Consider the following 13,752-nt stretch of genomic DNA (forward strand, 5'->3'; position numbering starts at 1 on the left):
CACATTTTCTTCATGGTTTCTGTGACTGCTGTGCCGAAGCCTTCTTACCGTTCTCCTTGTAGCCCATTCCCAGAATAACCTCGGGGGCTCTATAGTAACGTGTGACCACATACGGAGTCATCATGAAGCTCGTGCCTGCTGTCCTGGCCAGTCCAAAGTCGAGGATTTTCAATGTACAATCAGACTTGACTACAATGTTACTTGGTTTTAAATCCTGACGATAGGAACAAGAGAAGAAATTAAAAGCCAGCAGCAAATGGAACATATAATTTCTATCTACTTAATCAATATGGCAGTCTTGCAATAGTACTGTTAGGGCCCCCCTCCTTGACTGCAAAGCGCTATATGAAGCAAATGATTACTGCTCTGAAAGAAGTTTACAATTGGCTTTTTGATATTTTTAAGATATCTTCAAAAACTTCTTAAACCCAGAAGAGAATTGGACTATCCATTTTATAATTTAGGCTCATCTTAGGAAGAGGTTTTAGAATAAATGACATATCATTTTTGTCATTGTTAGGTTTCTCCTTGTGGCAACATAGACCTTTCAGCTTATTTTTCATTTCTAGGCCTGACAGAAGAGCAGATCAGGGAAGCTGTCTTTATGCTGCCAGACACAAACTATGGAAATGAACAGTCTTATTTCAGCTGCACATAATGACCTCTGCCAATCAAGAGACTAGAAAACATGAGGCTTCTCAGAAGTTGACTCTCAATGCACTGAAACAAAATGCAAAACAAAAGCAGCTACAGTATCACTTAAATTCTCTTCTACACGTTAGTGTACTTTGTGCTAATTCTATTTTAAAAGAAATGAGGAAGTACATTATATTCAACTTACCCTTTCTACATAAAGAAAATAACCTACAGTTGCTCTTTCTTTTCTCCAGAAACACCTTAATTATACTTCTGGAGGAGGTGGTCTTACCCTGTGAATAATTCCAGCAGAATGAAGGTGCTTAATGCCACACAACATTTGGTATAGCAGGTAAGACATTCGCTCGTGGTCTAATTCCATCTGAATCACCTGACACAGGTTGGCATCCATTAGTTCCATGACTAAGTAACTGGAAAGTAAATCCACAAGGTTAGTTCTAAATCACAAGATCTGTGAAGTCCTTCAAAGAGGTCAGAATCCCCTCCTAAATCCGTAAGTCTTCCAAACTTCCCAGCTCTACCTTTGACCGAATTAAGATTATGAAAAACTTTCATGTATTGCCCACATGTTAGCCATGCTAACTCTACCACAAGGTTACTAGCAGAAGTGGCATTTATTAGTGTGTGGTTTCTGCTCATATATTTTCTATTTTCCCCCTACCCATATATTTTCTACCTTCCTCTTGTCCTCACTTTTCTTCAAATTCCCTGAATTCTTTCTTCAGTATTATGATTACAAATAAGAAAAAAAAAAATCAGAATAGCATCTTCCACTAAACGCCATGTATCTGTGTCAAAGAAGACAACGTACTAAGATTCATTTTCTGTCCTCTGTTATTGTCACTTTACTTTTAGATAGATTCTTTTTGCACAAAATCAAAGGCACCACAGAAATAGAAATAAAGATTTTTAAATGATTTTTAACATGGCCTTCTTATAATTTATTTCTCAAAGTGAATAGAGTCATTCTAGAAAGCTCAAAGTCGATTGATAATAAAAATACATAATAATAAATCTTCTCTGATTAAATCAAAGATATTGGACAATAAAGCATAAGCACCAGAAGACCAGACAGAAGCAGAAGTGTCTTTCCAGGAAGTAACACCAGAAACAGAAACTTCTGTTCCATCACTGGATCTTTTTCATTTGCTATTAGCTCTTATCTCCCTTCAATCCCTACAAGGGATTTCATCCATTGATTTTGTCAATTTCCCTTGAGTTGTTTGAGTGCTATGCTCTCCCTTCCTTCATGAGTTTTGTTACTTACACATCTTGGAACTCCTCCAATGTTTTCTGGGGTGTGAAGACATTTAATAAACTAATAATCTGGAAAAGAAACAGTGGAAGGGACAGAGGAAGGAGAGAAAGAAAAAGGGAGAGAATGAATTATTTAAAAAGCATATTTAAATGAGTATTTAACCCAACTCAAAGTCATACACTAGCGCTACCATAGAAAGAGAAAAGTTGGAAAAAAATATCTGCAACAGTCACACAGAACACAGAAAAATGTATTCAGAAAGGACACATGATGTATGTCTTCAAGTTAAATATAATTAAAAAGCTTAAGTTCTTAGACTGAAGGAGGAGTCAGAGAAGGTATATAATTGAAATATTGCCTAGAGTGTGATCCTCCTTGGTAGAATACAGAGTAGTAATTAACAAATAAAAAAAGAAGAAAAGCCATGTAAGAAAATGGGCAGCAGCAAAACACCCACCAAGATGTAGCAAGGTCATGTTTTTCCTCCAAATGAACGAGGTGGTTCTCTAACTTAAGATTTTTTGTGTGTTGCTATTTAGTTTTTTGGCTTCTATTTCACACACAAATATTATTTAAAATAAGCTATAATGATAGGTTGGGAAAAGGTATATTCTAGATGATATCACTGTGAATTTTCGTGGAAAATATATTTAAAAATTATTCAAAATTCTGTTTCTTAAATGTTTTGTTTCCTGTTTTGTTTATTTTATGTATTAGGTAGCAAAGAGGTTTACCTTCTAACATAGTAAATTAAAAAAAAAACTTTGTCACATTTCCAAATGTACTGTATACATAAACAACTCAAAATGTCCTTTCAGCTAAATATTCTCTACTAATGTGCCAGTACAAAATAAAAATTTTAAAATATGAATAACAATCTTCTACTCATAAGATAGAATCAACTATTTCACAAAAACTGGACAAGAACAAGTTTCAGATTTAAACATTTTAAGCTATGAATTAATAAATTTTAGTAAATTTTATGAGTGGTATGGAAACATATGAAGTGATTTTAAATATCTGAGAAATGCAGTCAAATCCAGGGAATGCTTTAGGCCACATGTAGCTTTCATTTGTTGAAGAATTATTGACAAAAAAAAAATCACAAAGTATCTTACTCTGTAAACTGATAGTGTTATGTTGAAAAATGTCTTTGTGATACATCTTTCATTGTGTATATCACTCGTATTTGGGGGCCGTTTTTCTAGTATTTCATCAATCTTGCAAATTAATTCATTTTGGTATTTGTTCAAACAAAATCATTAGAGACTGTGCACAGGCACATACACACACACACCCCATACACAAACAGCCCTTAAATATGGAAAAATGTTAACCTGTATCACCTGGAAAATGAATAATCTAGCTATTCCAAAATTAATTTAGACAATAGCATTACAATTTTGTGTAAATCAAGATTATTTTAAAAGGTAACTTCTCCACTATGTATTCTTATTTTTCCATTTCCTAGTCCCTTGTTTTATAGCCTCATCTTCTCTGATTTCCCTCTGTTCTTTCTTTCTCCCTTGTAAATTCTAATGTCTTCTACTAATCATTTGGAAACTGTGTCATTAAAAAAATCACATCACAGGTATTTTCATTTTGTTTCAACAATTTCACACAGGAATCTGATTCGGTTCCTTTATTCTAGCATCTTTAAAGATTTTTTTTTTTTTTTTTTTGACAGACAGAGATCACACGGGAAAGAGGCAGGCGGAGAGAGGGGGGGAAGCAGGCTCCCAGGACCCCAAGACCATGACCTGAGCCGAAGGCAGAGGCTTAACCCACGGAGCCACCCAGGCACCCCTATTCTAGCATCTTAAAATGCAGATATGAATCAGTGTTTTTTCTGGCCCCACAATCACATTAGCTCTCACTTCCTAGAATTAAGCATTCATTTTCTAAATGCATTCTCTTCTCTATTATTAAAGATTTAGTTGGGATTACTTTAATGTTTTACTTTACTTTCCACAGCATTTACAGAGTTCTGCATTCTGACTGCTTTTATTTAGTATCACAAGTAAGAATGTGGAACTTCCATTTGGTGTGAGTGAACTTCCTTTCTGTTAATGAGTTCCAGAAAATTAGTTCCACAGACGTACAGAAGGGCACATGGACATACACAAAAGGGGGGTAGCAGGTAGAAAGCCATTTACAAATAATCCTTTCAATTGCGAACTTCTTTTTAGGTATCATAAATGTGAACCTCTACATTTCAGTCAAGAACAGGGAGTAGGATTCCCTCAAATTCACCAGATACACGGGAATTTCTCTACAGTGTGTTTATTGCATTATGGGGGTTGGAAGGAAGACTAGGGAAATGTAAATATATGAAGTCACAAACTATCAAAATTTCCCATACAGTTGCTTCATTGCTTGCATCTATCCATTTTCCATTGCCCATGGGATTTCTCATCCTGTCTGCTATCATAAAAATAGATTGCATTGGCTATGTGGTTAATCTTGTTCCTGCCTTTATTTAACATACTGGCAGAATAAATTGCTTTAGTAGAATGACTTTTCTTATGAATCAACCTTGCCATCATTTATATATTCCTTTTTAGAAGTAGCATGTTCCTTGCATGGTCAAATTAGAGATGGGTGCATTCTTCATCAAATTTGCCTCTTTAGTGAGACCTTTCCTGCTCACTCTATTTTAAAAAGTAAGCCCAGGGGTGCCTGAGTGGCTCAGTGGGTTAAAGCCTCTGCCTTCAGCTCAGGTCACGATCCCAGGGTCCTGGGATCGAGCCCCACATCAGGCTCTCTGCTCAGTGGGGAGCTTGCTTCCCCCTCTCTCTCTGCCTGCCTCTCTGCCTACTTGTGATCTCTGTCTGTCAAATAAATAAATAAAATCTTTAAAAAATAATAAAAAAATAAAAAGTAAGCCCACACACCCAGCACTGACTAGAATAATTTTCTTTCTTCACCTTGTTTTCCCTAATAGTGCTTATCACCTTCTGACATTCTCTACATTTGCCTATCTATTTTCCGGATGGTCTTTTTCTTTCACCAGTACAACATGAGCTCCACACAGGCAGGGATTAGCTTCTGTTATCTCCACTACTGTAATCTTAGCATCTACATCTGTACATGGGGTACATTTCATTTATTTAACAACTATGTGTCAAATGGCTGAATCGCAAAGTCAGTGGAACGATAGAGGAAAAGAGAAACACTGTCACTGGAGAAACAATCCACATATTTGTATTTCAAATATCTTCCAACTAAACTCTCATATATACATTTGCTTCTTCTTAGTGAGAGATGGTTGGCCTCATGACAAATTCCCTTGTTATAAAACTGTGCTGATAATTTCATATATCTTGTGTGATTTTCATACTTAAGAAAAACTTTGCAGGGAGTTAGGATAGCTATTGTTATAGTTTTAGTATAATAATTTATCATTTATTTTCATCATACGTTTAGATGTAATAAGTTATATGCACCATATTTATAAATTCTTTATTAATAATAGTTATTATTAAAATAATGAGTGATCTAACATGTACCCTTACTAAGAAGAACGGGAGCATAGAAAGAATTCTAGAAGCCTTTGTCTGCAGTGGAAGAAGCTTATACTCTGAAGTTGAAGAAAGTCCTATCTATGATGGTATACCCTACTTAGTTCCCGTGCGAAAAGGTCTTGATGATCCTGTCCTGACAGCCTTTGCAGACATGTCGCCACACATAGGCCCAGCCCTACAAAAAAGAAGATGCTAAAGCAGAGTGAACATTCGAAGGCCACTGCCAGACTATAGCTAAAGGAAAAAGGAGATAAAAATTTTCACCCATTAATAATTAAATTTAAATTATAAAGAAATATAATGTTCTGCAGGATATTTTTTGGCTTTGTATTTGTTTGCTTTTGATTACTTTGGAAGAAGTCTGGAACTCTCTGGTTATTTTGGAACAAGATAACCAAATATGGTTAATTTCACAGCAGGAAATATCTATCAAATTTATCCCCTCTTCCACCATATGGTTTTGAGATGATTTTTAAGCAGAAAGCTATCATGAGGACAATGAAATCAAATGTAACATATGGAAGGATAAACAATCTTAACAGGCAGAAATGACAAAGTAAAGAAAGCCCTTCCTACTCAAGTTGGCACACAGATGTTCTTTCTCCAATCTCACAACCTCCCACTGCCAGAGGGTTAAAAATAACGACTCACGTTCTTATGGTTCACACACTTCATGAGGACCAGCTCCCGGTAAGCTCTCTTGGCGTGCGTTTGGTTCTGAAAGGGTCTGCTGAGCTTCTTAATGGCCACATTTCTGTCAAGAACAGCATCATACGCAGCACTGCAGGGACCCAAGAGCAATCCAGAGTTAGGAACCAAGAAGCCCTTAGAGTTTCTGCCGACTAATATGAGTAAGGGGATGGGTAAAGAAAATACTATTTTGAAATCCTTCTCTGATACTTTCTCCTCTGGTCCCATGCCAATTAGGCTATGAATAAAGAGCTAGAAGTGACTAGTATCAAACTATTCTACTTGCTAGGAAAAGAAAAAAAGGAGAGTATCTTGCCAAAAAACCACAGCATACAACTGCCTCCTTGAGTGGGAGACAAAAGAAAAAAAGGAAAGTGCTCTGCTTTCTACTGGTCCAGCCATGTGAATGTGGCAAGTCATTTAATCTCTCTGAGCTTGAATTTCTCATCTAATAATATGTGATATTTAGGTTTTCTCTAGCTATAAAACTCCATTGTTGTTTGGTTATTTTAAGTGAACATTATTCTTTCCCATTCACAGGAACCATATTCTAAGGTATGACATTCATTGCCATGAATGTAAATGTTGGTTGATGTGTGAAGTGTGAACATTAACAATAATGAAGCTCAAAATAAGGAATGTAATCATAGGGTTTTTAGAAGCATAAATAACTGCATTTAAATACAAAGACAGGAATGAATGCCACTAACATTTGATGCTTTCAAACTATTTGAGAGTGAAAACTTGCCATGCTTTGAAAAGCAATCCACATACAGGACTGTTTCTCCCACACTCACAATATGTGGGTCTGGGGATCAAATAAGGAACTGAGTCTCTTCTTGGTATTATACCTAATGACTCACTCACAGATTTTCTGGTCCCCCGTCCCTGCGGCTTCAGATGGTGTTGGATTTTGTCTTAATTGCCAGGAAGGAATGCAGCAATCAGTGTTCTCTACAATTGATCTGTTGACTTGGAAGTGGCATTAACTATGCTGTGTTCATGCCACTAAACTAAAACATCAAAAAGGGGTTACTGTATTGTAAGATAATGATGACTAGCAGGATAAGATTGGACAAGGTCTTATAGTTCATTCGGTCCCTGTGTCCATTTAATACTTATTCTTCCATTTGATACTTATTCTCCTCCAAAATATCTCCATAAAAAGTTTGGCCAGTCTCTACTTGAGCATCTCCAAAAACATGATGTGTTAATATTGAGGTGGCTCGTTATGTTGTTAAGAATTAGAAATGTCATTATTCTAATAAGCAAAGTTGCCTCTATGGTTTCTAGGGACTTTCTCCGCCTACCAGGGTAACTCTTGAAGCAGAGTAGCCCCTTTTCCATTGTAGCATATCTATAATATCTGAAATCCATTAAAGGAATGAGCACAACCCTTGGTCTAGTCTATAAGCACCCAGTAGCTCTTGGCTCCTCTTATTTTTTCCCTAAGTCTTTTCTTTCTCAAGCTAAACACTACTAATATCCTACCACAATTTGTCAGAATGTGATTTCAGGTCCTATCACCATCTGGTCAGTTTCCTCTGAATAAATTCCAGTCTGTTGTTATCTGAAAATGTGGATCCTGAACCGAATAAACATCGTGAGACTAGGCATGGAGTATCACTGAAGATTAGGGGAGTGCTAACAAATTCTTTATTCATTCACTAGCTCCGTCACTCCACCAACACAGTTAATACAGCTAAGTCTGCCTTGGCTTTTTTTTTTTTTTTTTAAAGATTTTATTATTTATTTATTTGACAGAGAGAGATCACAAGTAGACGGAGAGGCAGGCAGAGAGAGAGAGAGAGGGAAGCAGGCTTCTTGCTGAGCAGAGAGCCCGATGTGGGACTCGATCCCAGGACCCTGAGATCATGACCTGAGCCGAAAACAGCGGCTTAACCCACTGAGCCACCCAGGCGCCCTGCCTTGGCTTTTTGATAACAATATCACACACTATTGATTCATAGTGAACCTATGTTAATTAAAAGTACTGTCTTTTTAAAAACCTGTGCTGCTTTCAAACTATTCATGTCAGCACTGATTCTGCTGTTCTTGTGAACCTACCAGTGGCGGCACAGGTAAAGGAAACAGTCAAATAGACCTACATCTTTTCAGTCGTGCCCAAGGACAACAGCGAATTTGGAAACACAGAAATAAAATTTGTTTTCTGTAGCTAAGAAATTGCATCAGCAGAAAATCAATCAAAACAGTCACCTTAAAAAGAAAGAATAAATTTTAGGCCAAAACAACTTAGGTGAAGTCATTAAATTATCTAAAGAAAGAATAACAATCAGTCATGTGGGCCTTAGAAAGGAATCAGAAAGGCAAATTCTGGCACGTCTGACTGGATAAGTGCCCTTCCACGTAGGTCCAGGGACCCAGTCAGTCAGGCAGATGTGTACATCTGTATTTTGATTGGCAAAAAATGTTGACAGTTAGCATTCTGACCAGCATCCCCTGATGAGGCTGAGTCTACCTTGTGCAGTCAACATTCTGATCACGCTCTCCCTCAGATTTTTGCATGCCGGCATATTACCTATATTTGGTCAGCTTGACTACTACATTTCTCATGTGTTAGTAAATCAGCATCTGTTTTTTTTATAGAGTCTCTAGTGCATGTTTGTCAGTGTGAGTTTGAGTCCCTGAGATACCAGCCAGATCCCGAAGGACAGTGGGCCATCTTCCAACCTCATGTGGAATGCCTGAGAAAATGCCATGCTCTGGGGTTCCTGGCAAGTTCTGACCAGTGTCTCCCAGAAATGTTGTGGTTTTCTCCACACTAGTACCTCTTCCTTGAAGCTATTTTAGGTACGAATCTCAGCACTGCTGCTTACTAGATGTGAAGCTAGGGGCAAGCCACTTAGACTCTCTGCCATTAGTTTCCTCACATTTAAAATGGAGATAACAGCCTGACAAGACTACTGCAATGAGTAAAAGAGGCAATAATGTATCTACAGTGCCTCACCAAGAGTAAGCTCTTAATAAATAATAACCATTCCTATTTTTAAAATCAGTATTCTTGTAGGAGTCATTATGTAATGGGGGATAAAATAGAACTTCCTATGGCATGTGCTACAATCGGACATATATCTACTACTAATCATCAGTTTTTAATTTTTCTACTAACTACAAATCCACTTAACTATATCACTCTCTTAACTGCATTTCCCAAGTTTGTCCCATGATATAAAAGTTTAGGGCAAAAAGTTAGGCCTTATTAAAATCTAGATATATTAAGCCATTTGGATCTACTAACACTTTAATAAGTTATCCACTACGATTTATTTTTAATGAACGCTTCATTCCCAGTGGTTGCTACATCCTTTCTTAATGGTTCACAAAAGGTGTCTTTTCTAACCAATACTAAGGTCAATGTCAAGCTCAGCAGATGTCTCTTATAATCTTTCTCTTCCCTTTAAAGGAATAAGAATGTTTGCCTGTCTACAGTTGAATGGAATACTCTGGTTTGGCTCACTGAATTTCCATTTGCCATCTTGTGTCATGTCTTCTAGGCTGGAAGAGACTTGGGAGTTAAATGTACAATTCCCAGATGCTTTTGTAGCTAGTGCTCCAGTCTCCAATAAGATCCTGCCACGTTGATGCAACTATGAGAGATTTATAAGGCAAAAGAGAGGGTGGTCATTTTCTAGTGTTCCTTGGTTGGAAAGCAAGGCCATGGAGATGTGAAAGTTCCTTCTGCAAATATTCATTATCCAAATTCCTGGGTGAGAAGAGGGGTTAAAGGAAAGGCAACAGTGGATTCTAGATTCCAGGGCCCAGTCACCAGCATCACGGACTAGTGACACCAGTAGTAACAAGGGCACAGTTTCAGCTCTAAGATTCCTAAATCTCAGTTACAATCATGTATTGTAACTGGAAGCTCAGTGGTTCTCGGATACTCAGAGGTGGGAGGTCCCCTGGAGACTCAGCTCTCTAGAGTCTGGGAGTCATTCCAAGAAGCCCAGACTAGAGGCCACTTCTCCAGGCCTTCCAATGATTGTGAAAGCACCCAATTTACCATGTTGCCTACTTTAAATGTTTCTGTCTCCTGCCATGAACCCCAGATGACACTACAATCATCCCTGTCCTCTATAATTCCTCAGTGATTACTGGCAACAGTTTAGCAAATACCTCTGAAAATTGGCATCAGAAATTGATGTCTGAAAGTTCTCCATTACCCTTGAGTCATTTTTTTTAAGAGTCTTTGTTCATAGCACCTTACTTTTTTTTCTTTAAGTAGTTTTTTTTTCCTTTTATCATCATGCAGGTAAGAGGTAAATCTTTATGAAGATTTTCCAGCAACTTCCAGCAACTTTCCAGCAATTTTGCTAAAAATTTTCCACAATTTCTTGATGCACAGTACTAACTCACCTCCACTTCTACCAGGCTTATTTATAAAAGAAAGATGTAGCCTTTTGTTGTTATGTTCCTGTCATTTAATGATGCTACAAAGTTAAATTAACTTCCTTGAATATATTTATATAAACACATGCATGGGGACACACACCTCTCTGCAGGCAATTCTTATTCTCAACATATTTAATAGGGTCTTTTCTTTTCTTTCGGGCAATTGCAGACAACCTCTTGCACAAATATTCATCTTCTTAAATAATCATTCATTTGATAATCTTCTTGTTCCCTTTCCCTTTCACATTTAAAACATTGTTGGTCATATTAACATGTTTATGGGCCAAAGATAATTCATTTTTTAAATTTTATTTATTTACTTTAGAGAGAGAGTGAGATAGTGAGAGAGAGCACAAATGGGGAGAAGAGGGAGAAGCAGGCTCCCCGCTGAGCACAACATGGGTCCCAGGACCTTGGGACCATGATCTGAGCTGAAGGCAGACACTTAACTGACTGAGCCACCCAGGCACCCTGCCAAAAGATAATTTTTAAAAAATCTCTAGGCCTTATGATAACTTTATCTTAAAAAAATTAAAAAAAAAATTTTTTAAACCTTATCATTGCAGCATCTTAAATGTCTTAAGCAATAGCCCAGCAGGCCAGATTCCATCCTGGGGTAAACACTGCACTCTTCATTGCTCTTTTCTCTTTCCCACATTCTCATTTGACTTTTTCCAAAGGCCAGGACTTTAGTCAAAAGCTACCAAAAAAAAAAAAAAAATCTTCCCAATGCCTTTAAAAATCTTACTTTTATTCCCAAACATTACAGTCCCTAGAGATGCTCTGGAGATACTGATTCATTCCACCAAGGAGAACAGTGTTGGGGAACCTGGCAAACTTATCTCTGCCTCAGGACTTTCACAACCATTCCTCCTTCTGCCAGGCAGGCTCTTCCCACATCCTTATTTACCTGATTCCATCTTGCGATTCAGGTTTCAGCCCAAATATCATCTCCTCAGTAGAAGCCTTCCCAAATCACCCATCAAACGCCAACAGTGGGTTTTTTGATTAGTCGCTTTTGTCATTGAATTGCTTAACTAAAGTAGGTTGCTTGTATTTTGTCAGGGAACCTTTTGACTACAGCAATAGAATTCTAGCAATAATGACTTAAGTAATAAAAATATTAATGGAAAGTCTAGAATTAGGCATATCTGGTTTTTAGGGGTACATTATAACTCTTATAGACCCTAGGCACTTTCGACTTTTGATTTTCTGCAAACTGATTCTCAGCATATTAGAAAAAAAAAAAAAGCCAATGATAGTGCTCCTTCAGTGCATCAAAGGAAAGTACCGGTGCTGTGTTGCATTGCTAAGATTCCCCTTCAATAATAAAGGACTTATTATCCCAGGTGCTGGGAGTGCTGCCAGCAGACAGTCCCTCAACTCTTACCCCACTTTGGGTATAATTTCAGCAAAGATATGCTTAACCAAAGACTACACTTCTTCATGGGCAGCCTTCACTCAATGACTGATGAACATGGCATCGTAAACGCCTGACCACCTCATCCCAATGCAGGACAGCTGGAAAGACTCATTGTATCTTCAGAACTCCCAGTAGGGTCAGCAGAGGCTTCCTTTGAGATTGTGTTGCAGCTGAACTTCTGCCTCTGTGCCTCTTGTCCTTCCCACAGGTATAAACCGCTGAGACACTTCCTAATAAATCTCTTGCATGCAGTCTCCATCTCATAGGATATTTTCTGGGAATACAACATTTGACAAGCAATAACTCATGGCCAAACAGCAATAAGCTGTGGAGTTCACCTGGATCTTTCTCTAAGCAAAAGGCAGGGTCCAATTACAGACAAAAGTAGGTGCGCTCAGAGCTCAACATCGAGTAAAGCCATTTCACCTTTGCAACAAACTAACCTAGATGACCACGCCTAGTGACATAGATTCCAACCAAAACCATTCAAGGACCAACAGAGTTGAAGTACGGGCAGCAAGGGGCTCAGCAGCCCTTCCCTTGAAGACAGCATTGAAAGCAGCAACAATCCAAACACTAGAAACTGAACTAGTGCATTGCAGCCCTTCAGTGGACTAGTGACAGGGCACATTTCACAAAGACCTACTACCTTGATGAAGAATATGGGACCAGCTCAACATACTTGTCACCACCAAAAACAGATGAACCTAAACAAGATGGCTGCCCTAGACATAAGGCAACCATATTCTTGGAAATCAAAATAGGATGATGGCATTGGAGAAGAAACCGAAGGCTCCCAGAGAAGAACTGCTTCATCTCAGTGAGATGGGGTTATAGGGTGCATGCAGGTACGGCCTCTCTTGCTCTTATTTCATCTGACAAGTTGTCTCATGCCCACCCTGCTGCCCTTAATCAGCATTCAGTGCACCACCCATGTATGCTCATACCCATGTTTTAACCTATAGAATCCACAAAGCTGTCAGGCTGCCCTTTGATAGGGTAAGTTAGAAACTTGGGAATTTACAGTTTTGCTTGGTATGAAATATGTAAGGCTGGCCAGGCTGCTATAGAGCATAGAGACAGCACATAGAGAGCAGTCAGAATATCCTTGGAATGCATATTTGTCATTTATGTGGTATAAAGCTATAATTATTTATGTTTTTAATGTCTAGTGAAGCTTCTTTAACTTTGCAATAAACCCTTTTGGCAAAAATAAAGAAAACTGAGATGACATATTTAATTAAAATACTACATACTGAATTTACATTTCTTATGTTTTCTCAGGCACAACCAGATGAAAACCAGAAAATAATTCTCCTAAAGGAATGTCGGTATCTATTTCAAAGTCAGTAATTATTTCAAGAAGACTGTGTCCAAACACAGTGATTTAATACATGCACCTGCAAAAGGTACATTTACAGATTACTCTTGAAATGTGACTTTTCATTTAGGTCGAATGTCTGTTTTTCTAAATTAGTTCTGTTCATTTTCAGCTCTAAGGGGTTTTTCTATTAGCAGAAAAATAATTTTGTAAGCATTTAAATTTTTATTTCATTTTACCAAATGCTTCAAATATAAAATCAGTACTTTTCAAGAGTAGTTTGATTTTCTGTACAACTCAATGACTCAAAGTAAAACTTATGGAAATTCAAAGTGAAACATCTGACAATAGAGTGAAAAGTGTTTTGGTGCGGGAAGGGGTTGGGTGAGCCTGGTGGTGGGTATTACGGAGGGCACATTTTGCATGGATCACTGGGTGTGGCGCATAAACAAGGAATTCTGGAACACTG

At 37.8% G+C, this 13,752-nt stretch overlaps 1 protein-coding gene across 15 annotated transcripts in view; it reads right to left on the minus strand.

The window, feature by feature from the left end:
* MAPK10 (mitogen-activated protein kinase 10) overlaps positions 1-13,752 on the minus strand; it is a 598,365-nt gene that overhangs the window by 81,248 nt on the left and 503,365 nt on the right. For all 15 annotated transcript variants that reach the window (XR_007125159.1, XR_007125160.1, XM_047717902.1 and 12 more), the window contains 4 exons: positions 6,091-6,220; positions 1,925-1,983; positions 929-1,067; positions 49-214 (listed from right to left, as the gene is read on the minus strand). Coding sequence is in view for 13 of the 15 variants with exons in the window: in XM_047717902.1 (XP_047573858.1) it covers positions 49-214; positions 929-1,067; positions 1,925-1,983; positions 6,091-6,220 (494 nt within the window). In the remaining 2 variants the exon portion in view is untranslated. The remainder of the gene's footprint in view (positions 1-48; positions 215-928; positions 1,068-1,924; positions 1,984-6,090; positions 6,221-13,752) is intronic.

Source organism: Lutra lutra, chromosome 2, assembly GCF_902655055.1.
Source record: "Lutra lutra chromosome 2, mLutLut1.2, whole genome shotgun sequence".
NCBI lineage: Eukaryota > Metazoa > Chordata > Mammalia > Carnivora > Mustelidae > Lutra > Lutra lutra.